Below are 18,438 nucleotides of genomic sequence, written 5' to 3'. Positions count from 1 at the left end.
GCTGAGCTGTTTGAAGTTTAATGCTTGGTTATATAAACTGTCTTTAGAGCTTAGCCAATTCAGCACTGCAGCATTCTCAAATGTTGTACACTGTAAATGATTAAGCAAGTATTGAAGCACTAATCTGGCTAAGCACTAAGCTGGTTTACTTATGTGAGCTTTATGAAAAAATAAATAAAAAATTTAAGAATTTGTCAGACTTAGCTGCTTTCTGTTTCCACAGCCCAGAGGAGATGCAGGCTTCACAGCTCCCTGGGTATCTGGCAGCTCCATGCAGGTTTTCCCAACCTTCAGGGCTCCTAAATCCCAGAGCTATCTGCATTCCCCCATTTCCCTTTGAAGACGAGCATTTCAGTAAAATGAAACTATAAAAGGGAAATCTGAGAGTCCAGTTTAGGAAGTTCAGAAACTTCTCTGAGATTAGGCCTTAAACTGTGTCAAGTTGTTGGTTTATACTGTAAAAACAAAAAGTTGGGCCCTACAATCCTTCATCTGACAGGGGCATGGAAATTAAGCAATGGAAAAGTGTTGCATTTTAACTAAATTATTATTGTTAAATTACTTCTTTAGGTGTAATATAGTTAACAGCTAATAACTTTTCTAGAGGACCTCAATTTGAAAAAACACCCTGTTCTTGAGACAGCTTCTTCCTGAACGTTTGCAATTCTCAGAATTGGATAGTATATATGCAAGTTTTGAAGTAACAAGTACAGGAGGTTTGGAGATTACAATCACTTTACTTTTTAGTGCCTGTAATTTCAAATGTTGCTCATTGTAAGGAGGACACAAATTAGTATTTGTGTCTAATTCTGAACTCTGCCACCAGAGTTTTAAAAGAGAATATGCCTAATTGTTTATAAAATTGTCCTAATATAGAAATGATTACAGAAAGCAATTCATTCCAGATTTATACCGGAGGTTTTCATAACTCAAAAATTAGAGAAGTCTGAAAGAGGGTTTGTTTCCCAGAGCAGATGAGTAGTTCTGATATGGCAACAGTTTTTCTCCCAACTTTTAAGGAGTCTATAGAATTATTCATTGTATCCACATCTGATAGCACAAACTGATAATTGCTTCCTCTCCATTACTGACTTCCGGAATCACTTTTCATAATTGTTCCTATAAAATTCTCCAACACATATGTCTTCCCAAATCTGACTACTTTTTTTTTATTGGGTTCCTTCTCTTTTAAAGGACAATATTCAGGAGAAATTGTTCAGATTCACCTATATTACAGGCAATTCACTCAATTACTTTACTCAAGTTTTCCCAGTCTCCAGGTTATGAAGACCAGTTAAGGAAGGTGATGCCTTGTGAAGGCTGACCTAGAACAGAGACTAGGCGGAGCTAAAGAATAAAGTAGGGATTTATTAGAAGCTCAATGGATGCACCTTGGGCAGCTCAAGCGCCCAGCCAGGGCTGCACCCAAGATGAACCAAAATGGTCACAAAATGTCTGATCAGTCACAGGAACTCTCATTTTATAAGTTCTGCTCCATTTGCATATTGGAGTTAATTGTCCAATTCCAGCTTCAGCCCATGAAGTCCCATCCTGATTGTTTTTCTCTCTCCAGCCCACAGTGTTTGTGCTCTTGGTGCTGAGATTTGGATCATTTGTCCTTGGTCCCCAGCTGGAGAAGGAATTGTTTTGTCTCCCTGCTCTGTGCACAGAGCTCACCATCCCCTAATGTGAAGCTCAGAACTACACACTAAAGCAGCACAGAATCTGAAAAATATAAAAGCTAAAACCTGAGGCATCAAAAGTTGCCAGCAGGTTGGTTTCTCTATATTCCCCTGGTCTTGTGAAATATACTCAAATTAGATTATAAACTTCTGAAAATAGTTCACTATACTTGAAATTTCTCCATGAGCTGCATTTGTGCCATCACAAATTTTAAGGGATGGATATTACTTTCCATGCAGCTGCTCCTGTCAGGAGGCAATCAGGACAGAGAACATAAACCACATATTTTCTGTTTTCTCCCTGTTCCAATCAACACCATGGAAAACAGGAGGATTTTGATCAAGGCAGGGTCAGTGTTGGACAGCTCCCATGGTTCCAGTAGAAGATAAATGAGATAAACCAAAGTGGCCCAGTGGTTTGTGTCCTCACAGTTGGATGGTGGCAGGAGAGGGAAAGATAAAAGAAGGAATAGCTTGGGGGTCACTGGGAATGGATATCAAAACCAAGACAGGAGTCAAAGGTGAGGGGCTGGCAGGCAGGTAAAAGGTCTCTGTAAATCTGAAAAATAATTTAAAAACCTTTAAAACTCACTAACACACACAGTTATTCTACTCAAACAGTGACTTGTGTATATTTGAGAGTAATTTATTACTGCTCTGTACTGCAGTGGAGTTACTGGCATATAAACAGCTGCTCACAGTGAATTAAAAAAGGCAATAAAATATTTGAAAGTGGGAAAATAAAATATTGTATTCCTAGTTTTTTATCAATTGGTTTTATAGGCAGATTTTGAAAAATTTATGCATCTTTTCTCATGGTGTTGTTATATCTAATAGTGAAATTTAATATCTCAAACACACGAGCGCCTTAAGATGTTTAGATTTAAGGCTAAATTTCCTGCTTCTTTAGTGATAGCAGTTTGGGGATGTATAACAAGTTTTGTGTGAATTTGTTGAAATTCTCAGTTTTCATTGTTTCAGTTACATTTTTGTACTGGCAAAGTATCCCATCACTGAATGCTAGGACTTTTAGCTTCCATACTTTACCCAATATGGATGTGTGTGATATATATGATGTATCTATTAATTTTGCAAAAAGAAATACTTATGTATGAACATGTTATTAAAGACATGAGTAGTAACATCCTAAAACTACATATATAGTTTATATATAGACTTAATCTATAAAGTCCATGAATTTTTTTTTTTGCTGTTCATTGAGTTTGACAGGTTTAGGTTTTTAAACCAAGTGTCAATTTCATAAAAGTAATAATGATCGTAAAATATCTCATCTTTAAAATAGAGTATTTTAATGTAATATACTTAAATTTAATTGTATATGTCAGTTCTACATACTTTGTCACAAGCTTAATAGAGATAATCTTATTGTCATTATTCATTATTAATTTTATGGACCAAGCACTTCAAATTCTTTATCAAAAGGAACAAGCATCAGGAGTAAGTAGTATAGGAAATAAAAAAGTATTGACTGTCTCAGAGAGGCTCCAAACTGAATGTAAAATGAGACAGAAACAGGTACAAGGGAGTTTACTTGGCAAGGGGACAGTGGGGGCCAGGAATTGCTGCAGAAATCAGCAGTCTCCAAGTTCATTTGGTTTTGTAGGTTTAATTGCTATTTTCTTATTAAAAGTTGTTCTTCCTTGATGCAATTTGTCTTTGGAGGGTTTGTAACCACTGGTTCCATTTAGATCGAGATGTCAGTAGGCTTTTTGTTTCTGTTTTATTGCAGTTCAGATAATCAAGTTTCAGGGAGTGGAATTCAAAATAGTGTAGAATGTTTTTTCAGACCGGGTCACCCATGTAAATTTTCTGTGTTTGGGTGCCAAAATTCTTGAACAGAAACTGCTCTAATGCCACAGGGAAAGTAATTTAAATTGTTGCTTAACAATAATTAATTACCTTTAGGAATGGCTTCCCAGCACTGGCACTCTAGCTGGGTGAATTTTTGGGAAGAGCCTAACAGGGATCTTTCACCCCTTCTGTTTTTGTAGATTTTGTACAAGGGCAGGGCAAGGTTGCAGCCCCTTGTTTTTGGAAAGGGACACATCCTTTTCTTTCTTGGAAGTGATCAACCATCTTCTGGACATGATAGGGCACTGATAAATTTGATATTTTGATATATATCTAATTTTTTATTACTGTGATAATTTTGTTTTTTCTTAGAAGGGGTCAAATTTGTCCTTCAAAGGACACTTTTTCTTGGTACATTGGTTTTACCACCCACCAATGAGACCTTTTTTATTATTATTCGTGTTTCAGTATTTGCTTTTCTATTTGGAAAAACTTGTGTTTCAATAAGAGCCAAGGAGCTGGGCTTCACTTCTGTATGGCTTCAGGTTCTGTAGCTCAGCAATCCTAGATGGAATGATTTTCGTTCCTGAAATCAATTGAACATATTTTTATGCTTAAGTAAATGTGCTCAGAAAATATAAGGGAAGCAGAGTTCACTTTTCAGAGAAAAGTAAACATTTGTATCACAAATATGACTTACAGCCTATGAATTTATATTCTTGGATCAAAATTGATACAAAATGCAGGAGAGAGAGAGACAGATATACTGTGAGTCTGTCATGGTTCTCGTGTGTCTGCATAACCATGTTCCCTCCTGTGGCTCTTCTCTTAAGTTCATGCAGCGCTTTATCTTCCTTTATTGTGTCATATATTGTCATTTTTGTCTTCAAGTATCTAATAATTTTTATGTCCCACCACTTCTGATCTGTTGCCAGCCTCCTCATTTTTCCCTTTTATTACCTACCTGTGTTTTTTCCTCCTGTTTTCTGCAGCTTTCTGAAAGGCCTGTGCAATCCTTCTCCTTTCTGCCTCCTCTTTCTTGTCCCTTTTCTCATCTAGTTGTTTGGGGTTAGCCCTGTTTGGGATTAGCATTCAGTGTCAGAAAATCCATGATTTATGGGTAAAATGAAACACCACTAGAGAATCAGAGTTGGCAGCAGGCGTGTAAGAGGAGGAATTGCAAGGAACTTGCCCAGCTCTGAGAGGAGGAGAAAGGAATCCCAAAAGTAAATGTTTTAGCTTTAACAGAATATATTCCTTTCTTACTAATGGGTTTGCAATGGGATGAAATGTTTTCAAATAGCTGCAGAGGAAACAGAGGTGCTTTTTTATGACCAACCTGCCTTTACTTTAAATTCATACAAAATAATCTGGTTTTGCAGTGCTTGAAAAAGAAAGAGGAACAGTGAGTCTTTCTCTCCTGTTTAAAACTGAATCACACCACAGAGCTTGCTGTAGGGTTAATAATTAGTATTAATTAGAGTTAATAATTAGTATTAGACATACAATATTAGTACTGTATGTCATTTTTGATGAGATCAATCAGCTAAAGCTTTTTTGGAGTTACAGGAAAGAGTGGAAAAAGGAAGTGGGTGTTTCTACTACTCCATAAATTTGTAAAAAAAAAAAATCAATATTCACTGCCTGAAATTTTGGAAATTGTGAAACTGATGTCCTCAAAGGCAAATAATGAAGAGCGTGAGAGACTACTGCTCCATCAGATAATCAGATGTAAAAATTACCTCTGTTTTCTCTTCATTTTTGTTTGGTCATTCACAGTTGATGGGAACGGTAAATTCTAGAACCTCTTACATGTCCACAGTTCTGATGTTTCCTTGCTATAATTTACTAAAAGGCAGAGAAGAATTGTATTCAGCTGTGATAGAACTATTTCTTAAAGAGTAAAGTCAGAATTGGTTGCTAGCCTGTTTTCAGAAAACTCTCTCAGGCTTTACAGGTTTATCTTCTACATTGGCTTATATGGTCAGCTTAGAAGAAATTTTTACAAGTTTTTCTGTTATGTAATTATTATTAACTAGTCTTTTATAAGAATTTTATATTTTTATGGTCAGTGTAGGATTTTTGTCAGAAATATTTGTCCAGTGATTCTGTAGTTATATTCTATTTCACTTCAAATGGATTTTCATTTGCATATATGTGTACTATTCATTGCTTTCTTAATTGATTTTTTAATAACTTTGTTTCACAACCGAATACATTTAGCTTTAACAGCTTTAAATGGTGCAACTTTGTGTTGATTGTGACCTAATGAAAAATTAATGCAGAAGCCCATTAAAATTACAGAGTTGCTCAGAAATAAAAATGGTGACAAGACAAACTGCAACTTAAATCTGTGAGTGCTAGGACACTGACAGTTTTAACTTTATACCTATAAATGGTAATAACAGGAAACCCAGTTTTTAGAAACAAATATATTTTGTCATTCTTCTTTTAAAGAACATAAAAAGAAGAGAGTCTAATAGTTATTGCATTGTTCCTGATAAGGTGGGGTTTTTTTTAAGAAGTTTGAAAGAGTTAAGCTTTTAAACCTGGTACTTGCAGAATTTATTTTTCTTTAAATAAAAGAAAAAATAAATGCTAATAATTGTGCTTGAGTCAATGAACAACGTTCTTCTGTGCAGTGTTCTAACTGTAATATTTAATATTTTGTGCCACACACTTAACTTGGCTTCCCTGTTAATGCAGTGTGATGGTGCAATTCAGGCAGTGTAAGGTAATCTCCTGAATCTTCTTTAGCTCATGAATATAAAGTTTCATCTGAATTTTGATGTATATCTGATCCAATGAAGGCAGGATAAATTGTCTGGCACACCACAAACATTCACAAAACCAAAGAAAAAGCATATATTCATATATCTATGCTTAGGATATGGGGTTTGCTTCCTGGATATCCAAAATAAGGATGACTATTTGGTGTATTTTTCATTGGTGGGTAATAATAAAGATGATGAAATAAAAATTTTTTTTTTATTTAAATCTCTTCATGTATATTAATGCTTTTATATGCTGTTTTATTCTGATTTTAAACTTAACTTTGATCAGAAAAAGAGAAAATAAACAAGGGGGTTTTTTTGTCTTTAGAGAGACTGGAGTGGGACCTTTGACATCTTTATTTTGGTGTCAAAAGTAGAAGCAAGGGTCATAATTTATATAAACCAATACTGTCTGAGAACTGGAGCAATAAAATAATTAGTTTCATGGAAAGCTTCAGGGCCTCATTCAGGGCAGCAGCTTCTGATGTCCCATCCTGCTTCTCCTGTCAGCCTGGTTTGCATTCCTCATTGGAAACTTTACACAATGGGACTCTAAAAATCACAGAAATCATAAGAGCTCTTCTTGTACTGTACCGTGTATGGAACTGTGGCAAAGTTTCCTCTGTAATAAGGATTAAGGTTAAAATTGCCAAGATTTCTTTGGACTTTGACTGATTTCCCAGAAATACTCTGAAGCTCTTTCAAAAGCATCGTATTCTTATTTCAGTGTGGTAGATGTGCTTCATGGAGGCGTATAAGAAGGGAAAATAATTTCAGGCCTAAGCAGCAAGGTCTCCTTGACCAGGGGGCATCATGCCCTGCACTGGAGTTCAGTACAGGGAGGACTGCTGGATGGAAAATTAAATTTTCTAAGTTGTTGTTCCATATACTGAGTACCAGTCATCAGATCTCAGTGAGCAATAAAATGTCCCAACAGGAATTTGAGATTTGCCTACTGTGTCAACACTTTTCAGGTAAAAAGATGCAGAAAACAAGGTAAAGGTGTTAAAGATGTGCTGGTTAAATGTGACAGTCAGCCGCTCTGCCTTTTCACCTCTGTCAGTAATTAGGTGATTCAGCAACAAAAGATTATCATCTACAAATTAATTATTGTGGTCAGATATGCTCCTAGGACAGCTATGATTACTACTATTGATGTTAAAAGGAGGAAAAAAGAAAGGTGGCATTCAGTTACTGTTTACCAAGAACAAAAACTTCTGGTTAAGGATTGTACGGCAGGATAAAGAATGCTCCAAAGCTTTTTCTCTCTTTTGTCCTTGAATCCTTTTCCAAATGATGTTGGCTCATAACTCTGTGATACTGTAGCTAAGGACTTTTTTTTTTTTGATATTGTGTGGCTGGTGATGCTAGAAATGATCAATAATTCCTCTTACTGCAATGGTTATTTTAATGCCAATTTTTGGTTATTTTTCCTGTCTCTCTTGCCAGTATATTTTGATAAAATAAAATGCTATTAATTGTATGAAAGGGTATATTAAGCACAAAGCATCAGGAGATGTTTATATTTTGTTCTGGATGTTTTCTAATAACTTTTATTCCAGTAAAAGAGCCAATTTGTATTGCTTATGCAGAGTAGGGGAAGTTACAGTGGGGAATATTTTAATGCTGTGCAGTGGGGAATATTTTAGCTGGCAGTTTCCCAAGGGTTGAGCATTAACCTGAGCATCTCTCCTTCCAGTCCCTAACCAAGACATCTCAGGGGTGATTGCACTGACACTGTTTGAGGACTACATCTACTGGACAGACGGGAAAACCAAATCCCTCAGCCGTGCCCACAAAACCTCTGGCTCGGACAGGCTGTCCCTGATCAACTCGTGGCACACCATCACAGACATCCAGGTGTATCATCCCTACAGGCAGCCTGATGGTAATTATCCTGTCTCTGCTTCCCAAGCAGCACATGGAGGTATTTGACTGAGTAGCCGTGTGCCGAGGTGCTGCATGCTCATTTGTCTGCAATGATTGTTTCTCTTCTGCTTCAGAGTGTGGAAGTTTTCAAAGTACAGTTTTTAAACATAAAGCTGTGATTAATGTTTTAAGCAGTATTAAATACATCTAACAAAACTTGTTCAGTAGAGAGATAATTTATGTGTTTAAAAATAAAACCAAATACTGACTGCAGGTAAAGAACTGTTAAGTTGCATTACAGTACAAGTTAACATTTTTTAAAAGGGGAGCAGTGTGTTATGAAAACTTTTAAGCTGCTTCTTTGAAAAGTGTTAATATTGCAGAAGAATACTGCTAGACTGAGGGAATGTCAGAGAATGTGGGTGGTATGATTGTGTCTTATCTGCTGATATCACTGTATTTGAATTGTAACTGAATGCTATTTGGCAATTGACCTAGATAAGCTAATTTTTCTCTCATTATATCTAAAAAAAAGAGCTTTTTTATTCCTCTCACTCCTTCAGTATTGAAATTACAGCCATGGTAATAATTCATTTTTGCATACAATAGAGAATAGCTTAAAGGCAGCAGGAAGAGTTTGCCTCTGTGGGTTTTTGATTTGGGACACTGCATTGTAAAGACAGTACATGGCACACAATTTTCTTCATCCATAAAGCAGATACCCCGAAGTGTGCTGAGATAAAAGGCTCTGATCTACCTCCCTGTTCTGTCCACAGTGTCCAGACACGTGTGCACAGTGAACAATGGTGGCTGCAGCCACCTGTGCCTGCTGGCCCCTGACAAGCTGCACTCGTGTGCCTGCCCCACCAACTTCTACCTGGCCGCGGACAACAGGACGTGTCTGTCCAACTGCACTGCCAGCCAGGTACGGGCTGCAGGACTGGCTTCCACTGCTCCTGCTGGCCAACAGGGAGTGCCGGCTTCAGCAGGGAATGGGGGAGCTTCAAAAGGAGCCCAACACCCAGGGGAGCATTGTGAGATTGGAATCTCGCAGTGATCTCCCTGGTCAGCTTAGCAGGGAGGAGCTGGCAAATGGAAGAGGAGTGGGAGGGATGGATGCAACCTGGAAAAAAAAACTTTATTAACAAAAATGGCAAACAGGGTGCAGGGTACAGAGCTGGGTCCAAAAACCCCTTGGGCAGGGCAAATGCACAAGGTCCAGTCAGGGAAGGTGGGCTCAGAGCATCACCTTATAACACAAAAGTCCTGAACCAACAGAGAAGGAGAACTGGAAACTTGACCAAATACAGGATGGTTCTATCAGCACCACTAACTCCAGTGAGCCCACTCTACCCACCTGGTCAGGTGTGCCCTCCCCTCAGTGCCCTGCCTGCCATGGTTTGTGTCCAAAGCCCTCTGCAAATGCATCTGAGGCAGGAATCCCAGCTGGGCGAGATTCCACAGAGCGTTTCACCTCCAAGGCTATTAGTGGGAAACACTTGCAAATGGTTTTTTTCCCCAGAGAATTCAGGACTTGTTCGCTTTCAAATGTTGGTGTTCCTGCCAGTCACGAGAACAAATACAGCTGCTAAACCCATAAAAATAGCCTTGAAAAACCATTTGTCTGAAATATCAAAATACAAAGTGTGTGTAACAGTGATTTAGGATGCATGAATGAATTTTGCATTAAAAAAAGGAAACAAGCTCACTCCAGTTAGAAAGATGAAAAATGGAAAATGATAGACTTGTGTTAAAAGCGGTCCAATAGGTAAAACAGAAAAAAATAATCAATTAAAACACTAAACTATGTTCCCTATTACTTAAAATAACAACTCTTGAACACCGAAACTCCATCCATTTAAGACCCATATGACCCTGATCCTTGATTTTGCAGGGTTTTGTCTCTGCAGTCTAGAAAGGAATACAAGTATCTTCATAGCAACATCTCAGAGTTAGTGCCTATTTCCTGGAAATAACTTTCTGATGCCATTTTGACAGCCTGAATTCCCTTGTGTCGAGCAGAACAAGTAGGGAACACAAAGAATGACAATTGTCTGAGTTTCCATTTGTCTCCTGCCTCTGGCATCCTCCTACTGACCCCTCTGAGCTGCAGATGTGTGTGGGGCAGTAACAGCTGCCCTTCAGCCCAGCCTGTTACACAGCAGGTCCCTCAAGGTGCTACAGGAATGATGTAGCTCCAGCTATGGGTTCTATATCATAAATGCCTTTGAAACCTTAATTTTTCTTGGCAGAAAAGAGAAACTGATCTAAGGTGCCAAATTTAATATACCATTTAATTATAGCTTTATTGAATAATCAACGATTTTTAAAATGTGAAAAAAAGCTGCCCAGAGGCAGAAAATGAAATGTCTTGCCCTTCTAAATCTCTTGGTTTCTTTCCTTTCTGTGTTCATAGAGACATGAGGTAGGAAAGCCAACATTTCTTAAAAGCTGATTGATAATCTACCCAGATTTTTCTCCCTGACATGAGCCACATAATGGACTCAGTTTTTAGGTTTAACCCTAGAAAATTACATCAGTTTGTACCATTTGTTTTGTTTGCATTCCTCTTTCAGTCAGAACAAACAGTCACCTGAGTTGAGAGTAAATGCACAGCCTTCTTACAAAGGATTTTTCAGTTTTTTCTACAGATGTTTTATCCTTTTGAAAGTCTGAAAGGCTTTACATTTGGTTTGTTCATTTAATTCAAACGATGTAAGCAATACTGTACACAACGCCACACATTAAGGCTCCTTTCTGTAACTGTGGGTGTTTGGGTTTATCTGGAAAAATGATGTTGTCTGCTTCAACAGTCTATAAAAGCAGAATTGAAGTGTTTGCTTTGAATAAGACCTTCAAGAATGAAATCACAGAATGCAGCAAAATATAATGAGCAGTTTGTGTCGGGGCATTGTAAGCCAGTGTAACACAGTCACCGAAACTACAGTGATTTTTATCACTTTGGCAACCTCAGTGCCAAACATCTCCAAATAAAAAAACACCAAAATTTAAAATACAAGTTTTGTAAAATTATCAGCCAGAAAATCATTGATGCATCGACACATCAAGCTGCTGATTTGCGGAAAAAGCCACTCCACAACTTGTAAAAGTTGTAAAGTTAGTATGATTAATTTTAGTGTTGGGCTCATGTGGGATAGCTTCCTTTAAAGGACACATGCAACTCCAAAAATTCCTGAGTTTATTTTATCCCTCTAACTTGTTGCATATGCATATGTATCAAACTGTTTTATCAATTTTTATGAGCCTGCACAGTTTTTCAGTCACATAGCTGAAATGTGGTGTTTGTGGCCCAGATTCAGCTTTTCTGTCTGCTTTAGCCCCAAGGTCAGCGGGGCCCCTCTTTATCTCTCTTCAGCTTGGATGCTTGCAATCTCCATTGCTTTCTCTGCAGAGAATCTCTTTTTTCCTCTTTTGCGAGCACGACAAGTTAACAGATTGAACAAGTTTAAACAACATACTCCAACTAAATCCAAAATTGTTTTCTACCTTGAGTTAATTTTCGAAGCCCCTGTCTCACAGCAGAGCTGATTTTCATAAACTGCGCCACTCCTGCTTATAAATAAATAAATAAATGGATGAATAAACGTCAACACAAAATCTTTCATTCCTGCTGGCCTTTCCTGTTTGCAGTTCCGTTGCAAAACCGACAAGTGCATCCCGTTCTGGTGGAAGTGTGACACGGTGGATGACTGCGGGGACGGCTCCGACGAGCCCGCCGAGTGCCGTGAGTGCGCGCTGCTCTGGGGCTGGCTCTGCCGCCAGGGCCCGCGCCAAACACAACGCTTATTTAGAAAGTTTAGGAAGAGGGTTTTTGTGGGCACTTCAGTTTGCAGCACTGCTTTATGTCCCTTGGTCTTCGGGCCTTTTAAGGTCCTTGGAAAATCATACGTATTTTTCATCTTTCAAACCTTTACTTCGTCCCAGTTATGTTTTCGCTAAAGGTTTTAATTTTGAATTGTGGAATTCTTTGCCTGAACACAAAGTTCTGACAGGTTTACTTGGGGCTTTTTTGTGTGTAATAAAAATGAGGGACTCTAATCTCATTTGTTTGTGTTTTGTTGCAATTGTTGGCATTTAGATACACGTTATTCTCCACTGCAGTTTTCTGAGCAATAACAATGTTCTCTCCTTGCCTTCCTTCCTTAAGCTTATACTTGAAAAAAATGCTCTGTGTGTTCTGGTCTTCTGGTTCATTAACAGTTAATTTGATTTTTTTTTTTTTTTTACATTGAAATCCCTCACCCCTACTTTTACAATTTTATAATTAGTTCTCCTGCTGCAGAGGCCTCTGAAGCACATTTTACCATATGTAATCATTCTACATAAGTTTTTATTTTAAGCTGCTCTATGCTTATATATAATATTACTATAGAGGTACATAATTGCTCATTATTTCTAATGACAGTGGCTGGAGAAGGAACAATTCCTTTCTTGGGAAATAGAACTAAAATGGGATAGGGAGTTTCTTAAAAGCAGACTTGAACCTCAAGCATTTAGATCCGAAATTACAGGTCTCTGTTGAGCCTTTGGTAAGCCTCAACCTGCAGAGGGTTTTCACTCTGTGTCATTAGTACTGTAACTAGAGCTGCACAAATTAAAGATATCAGACTTTGAAATTAGTCTTGCAATCATATGTGTACTCTTTAATTACTAATATATACTCAGATTGAAATTATAAAGGAAATACAAGTTTATAGGTATTTTTGATTGGTCCACTGGGTAAGAACAGCAATAGTGAGCTTTAACCATTGCTCTGGTAGTATTCATAATCAGTTTTGTCTTTTCCCAGCTGAATTCAGGTGTCAGCCAGGACGTTTCCAGTGTGGAACTGGGCTTTGTGCTCTCCCAGCCTTTATCTGTGATGGAGAGAACGACTGTGGGGACAATTCTGATGAACTGAACTGTGGTAGGTGCTTGCATGCACTGCAGGCTTCGGAAACCGGCCAAACTTCTTTAAATGCCATGTTTCACACTCTGTCAACAAATGGCATTTTTCTTCATCTACCTTTGAAGTTTTGAGTCTTTCCAACTTTTAATCATTTTTATTTGTTCTTTTTGTTTTCATTGATTTTACAGACACACACGTGTGTCTGTCGGGGCAATTCAAGTGCACAAAGAACCAGAAGTGTATCCCAATAAACCTGAGATGCAATGGCCAGGACGACTGTGGTGATGAAGAAGATGAAAGAGACTGTCGTAAGTTATGCTTAAAGAATTCTGCTCTGTAGCTGAATTTTTTGGTTTTAAACAGGGAGCTGGAGTAAAATTCTGTAAATGTCCTCTAAAACAATTTGAGAACGTGCAAACAGTTAATTCACAGGACTGGTGAGCAATACTTCAAATACTAAAGAGCAAACTAAAATGCCATTTATTAACTCCAAATTTAAAGTCATTGCAAAGAAGAGAGGGGTTAAAATAATTTCAGGCATTTAATTGGGCTTTTTGACTGAGGTTGAAACGTATTTTACTCTGAACCACCTCATAAGTGACTCATCTTCCTGAGGCTTTCATCTGCCATGCCTTGCAGCAATACATTTCAATGGAAAAAGATGTTTTTCAGACTCTTTTGTTGGAAAAGCTGTAGATCCAAAGCTCCTTCTAAATTCATGTTCTTTCATTGATTATTTTTACCTTTTCTGTTCCTCTTTCTCTGGGGATTTCATTAATTTATCTATGTAACTGGATTTCCATTTGCTCAGCTTTTAGTGCAACTTACTTTCCTCACATTTATTTTCACTTTACATTTCTCAAGTATAAGTGGAGAAAATATTTTTAGATTTATACTGGAGATTTGTTGAATAAGTTTGTGTCTGATCATTTTGTAACAAAGGTGATGGGGCTGCCTTGAAATGTAGCTTCATTGTTTTACTGATTTCACTGCTCAGATCTGCTGCTGATCTGAGCTGCTTGTTCTGGATCAGCTTTCTCAAGGTTGGCGTGTGCTGCATTTCTGGAAGGAACAAATCCTTCAAGGGGAGAAGGCTTGCTAAGGACAGAAAGGCTTTGTGGATGGTCATGTTTAATGGCTGTCTTCCAAACTGCTCAGGAGAGATGTAAATACAAGTTTTGCAAAAAGCTCTTTATGTTGGGTTTCTTTAAAAACTGATTAAGAGGGATCAGGAAAGCTCCTGTGAAAGATAAGGGAGATTACTTTTTTTCCCTTGGAAAGAACTGCAGCACATGGTACATGGAAGGCTCCCAAAAACCTTGAGGTGTAGCTGGCAGAAGTTAAATCAGAGCAGCAGAGTCTGCAGCTCAGGGGCTGTAAATTCATATTGACTTGGGCTTCTGGCACAAGACAGGTAACGGGTGAGATTCACTCTAATGTCACCAGTCTGGGATCCATAAATACTTTCTTTTTTGTTGTTGGTTTTTTTTTAAGCTCTGCCATTGTTCTGCTTACCAGGTGACTTTTTCAGTGTCACATTTTATACAGAAGGCTTTCCAAATGTCCAGTGAAGGTCATTGAGCTGGTGTTTCTTGTGAAATCCCTGTGATTTCACTGTGAAATCCCCTGGTCATGTGTCCTAGCTGAGGATCAGAATTATTTGTTGTGGTACAGTTAGGAACATACCCATCTATGGAAATGTGACAGTAAAAGAAATAATACACTACTTTTAGCAAACCTAAAATTTTTCATCTTGGCGAATCCAAGAAGCAAGACTGATAATATCAGGGAGCAAATTGCTTTTCAACAGGGGTAGGAAAGTTTTTAAAGGCACTACAGAATTCCTTAGGTGAAGGTGGGACATACATTCATGTGGGAAAACCTTACCAAATGTTTCCTGGTTTCCCCCTATGGTCAATTCAGTTTCAAATTATTTGGAGTACATATCTGTAAAGAACATCTAGAATCACATGTGTGCTCTGAGGATCTGTTTTGGTTTTAAATGGCTGTTCAAAGGTTAATGCAGCTCAACTCTAATCTAGACCATCCTTAAAGAATAGGCTCATTTGCATCTTTGCATCTTTTTCTTGCTACGGGATTCATTCAAAAATTGTTGTTCTAAACTGATAAAGTGAAATATTTTTTAAACTTTTCTCAACATTTGCCCAATTTAACAGAGCACCGAATTTCACAAAAATCATGCATAATTTTGATTCTGTTTTTGATCAAACCGTCCAGAGCTGCCTTAGTCTTATAAACTGACTCTTAGAGTTTATAACTAGCACTTTAGAAGGGTAAGGTAAAAAACTTGTCTGATTTTTGCTAAAGTGGTTTGATTCTATCAATGGTAAGTCTATTTGCTGTTAAAAGTATATCACAATAGACACTTTTTTCATTATATTTGTTTTACCTTAATGTTTATATAAAATAATATATATGAAAATGACAAAACTATAAACAGTATAAACTTGAATGCTTTATTCTTAGAGATATGATATAAATTATGCTAGAGACACCCAATTTCTGATTCTTGAATCCTTAAATTTTTTTCCTTTAAAACACATATTTTAAATATTAGCATAAATTTCTAATTTTATCTGGAATTCTTTTATTTAAAGCTGAAAACAGTTGTTCTCCAGACCACTTCCAGTGCAAAACAACCAAACACTGCATTTCCAAGCTGTGGGTGTGTGATGAAGACCCAGATTGTGCAGATGGGTCGGATGAAGCAAACTGTGGTGAGTATGCCAGTGGTTCTGCATCTAATGCTGCGGCTTGAAATTGTTTTAGCAAAAGGAAATAATCATCCCACTTTTTATATCCTCTTTCAGTGTTTGATAATACCTATCTGGAACCTCTCTGGCTGATTCAGTTCTTACTGAATGACAATCTTTGTATGAGTAGTTAATAAAATTCCTATTGTATCATTCTTTATTGGCAGGAGCTGCAAATGAGGCTCTCATTTGGCATGTAGAGTCATAGAAGTGGCCCAGAATGTAGTGGCTGTCATAGGATAAGGTGGTATTCTTTATTTTTCTCACAGTTTTATCCAGTTTCTATCAGTTCAGTCTGCATTTAATTGCTGCTGAAGTTCATAAACAGTGAAATTACAATAATTTGCAAACCCTGGTAGTTAAGACTGATGGTATAGAAAGGTTCAGAGCAGTTTCTAACTTGACATGGCTCTGTGAGCTCCAGGGAGTTATGAGTCACCTCTTGTTGTTGTAATTAGAGAAAATAATAAATATAAATGTTCTGCCTGGGAAATGGATTACAGACAATCAGAGGCAGAGTAAGTGGATCAGTCCTGCTGGCAAATCCCTGAAGATGGGTGTCAGTGCAAGGCACACACCAACCATGTGCAGAAACACTTGTGGAACTTCCAAGACTGGTCTATAAAGGAAAACACAGAAAAATGGTCTGAGGTGGAGGAGAACAAGACAAATATGGAACATTTAAAGCTTTCCCCATTTTTCATCCATGCATCAGTGAATGGTTTGATGAAACGCCTGTGTCTGGACAGGTTTATCTCTGGGACAACAGAGTTACAAAACTACAGGCTACAGTCAAGGACAAAGCACTGAGCTGCTTTTCCATGGATGTATTTCAAATAATTGGCACATGAGCATGTATAAAAAATGCTTTAGATGGAAAATATGCCTGGGAAAATGAACTTTCTCAACACTGAAAATCCAAGACCATCGTTTGAATCGCCAGGATGGGGAAAATAATTACTCCTGTCAACTGGTGAGAAGTTTACAGTGCAAGGAATCATTTGTCTTGAAGGAACAGTGAATGCAAAGGAGATGAAGCTTCTCCTCCACTTCTGGGCTGTTACTGAAACAGCCCTGCACTGCTCACTTTCTGATCCACGTCACAGCTACTTTCTCCTCCACCATTCCACATCACCTGGATCTCCAACATTTTGTGACTTTCCAATTGGGACAGCATTCCAAACTGTGGATTCACATCTTGGCCAACCTGATGTGGCACAATTGATCGGAAACTTAATCTAGTATTTTCATTCATCCTCTAGTCACAATTAATTTTTTTAAGAGAAAAAGACATAATACTGTTAGTAAATAGGAAAAATTGTGTTTAGAATTAAGTACTTCACTCTGAGCCATAATTTTACAGTTGACAGAATAAAAATTATTCAAATGACTAAAAAGTATAGAGAAACAATGCGTGCAATCCCAAGCTCGAAAGGTTCTTTAAATCACAACATATCCAGCTGGTGGTGTTGGTTCATATCTGAGACTCATCTTGACATTTGTCCTGTCTCTGGCAGGAATATGTGAGCAAAGCAGGCCCATCATGAAATCTCCTTGGGAAACCATTCCATCCTCTAACTGGAGAATCCGAGACATTGTCAGTCAAATATGTCTCTGTTTACAATAATTCATCATAGATTTCACTTTTTCTGCCTTTGAAAAGTTTTCACAACATGCTGCAGTGAGGTGTCCCCCAGTTTAACCGCACATTCCCCTGATAAAACACCCATGTCTTTATTTTTAATCTCCTGGCTGCATACACTGCTCTTGCTTTTTGTGTTGGAGGAGACAAAAATTTATCCATAGTCACAATTTCTGTGCCAAACACGGTTGAGTACGCATGGAACAGCTAAGCCTTGACAAGAACAGGGTGTGTTTAATCACATTTTGAAGTTTTCCATATTTTTTTAGCATTTGAAATATGGTTAAATGACCTTACAATGGCAGTAGTTTCAACACAATTTGTTCTTCTGCATTTTATTTTTCAAGTTAAAGATTGTTATTTTTAAGTACAAAGTTTGATAGAAATAAATTCTATGAAGTATATGAATGAGTATAAAAAGCATCTACATATGTTGATGTAACACTAATTTGTTATTGTCTGGAGTTCATTTCTAAAATGTCTGCAATGCAAAACTTGTGTGCAAGAATCTCTTTTTGCTTGAGTGCTGCCTGGCCATATGCATTTTTGCTTAGTAAACTTCTGCTGCAGTGGGTTATTGGAGATATTACACTGAGCACATTTCCAGAAACAGTGGAAATGTATTTATTTTTCTGTGGTTGCTTTCCAACTCAGACTGTTGAGGCAGAATCAGGAAATGTGTGTTCCTTTAGGAGTGTCTGGTGCTTCTCAGAGAAAAAGAAATAGAGTTACTTGATGCTAACTGTCCAGGCAATTAAAGAAAACCATTAGATTATGCTAGTCCTTGCTAAAACTTTGATACTTTACATCAAAAAGAACCAGTTTGAGTTAGAATCTTTACTGGAAGTATTTTAGTAAATATAGGATGGATTTCAGGTTTGAAACTTTTTCCTTTGCAGAGCTACAGAATGAAAATACAAGAATGTCATGAGTTTGGCAGGAATATTTTTATGTTTTGTAATGTTAAATATTTTTA

At 37.5% G+C, this 18,438-nt stretch overlaps 1 protein-coding gene across 1 annotated transcript in view; it reads left to right on the top strand.

Annotated features, from left to right (window-relative positions):
• LRP1B (LDL receptor related protein 1B) overlaps positions 1-18,438 on the top strand; it is a 375,345-nt gene that overhangs the window by 286,266 nt on the left and 70,641 nt on the right. The window contains exons 59-64 of the mRNA XM_059476167.1: positions 7,968-8,156; positions 8,914-9,062; positions 11,789-11,882; positions 12,948-13,064; positions 13,235-13,354; positions 15,665-15,784. Coding sequence (XP_059332150.1) covers positions 7,968-8,156; positions 8,914-9,062; positions 11,789-11,882; positions 12,948-13,064; positions 13,235-13,354; positions 15,665-15,784 — 789 coding nt within the window. The remainder of the gene's footprint in view (positions 1-7,967; positions 8,157-8,913; positions 9,063-11,788; positions 11,883-12,947; positions 13,065-13,234; positions 13,355-15,664; positions 15,785-18,438) is intronic.

This window comes from Ammospiza nelsoni, chromosome 7 (genome assembly GCF_027579445.1).
Source record: "Ammospiza nelsoni isolate bAmmNel1 chromosome 7, bAmmNel1.pri, whole genome shotgun sequence".
In the NCBI taxonomy this organism is placed as follows: domain Eukaryota; kingdom Metazoa; phylum Chordata; class Aves; order Passeriformes; family Passerellidae; genus Ammospiza; species Ammospiza nelsoni.
Note: the sequence above shows the minus strand (reverse complement) of the source record. Positions and strands in the feature narration are given on the sequence as shown.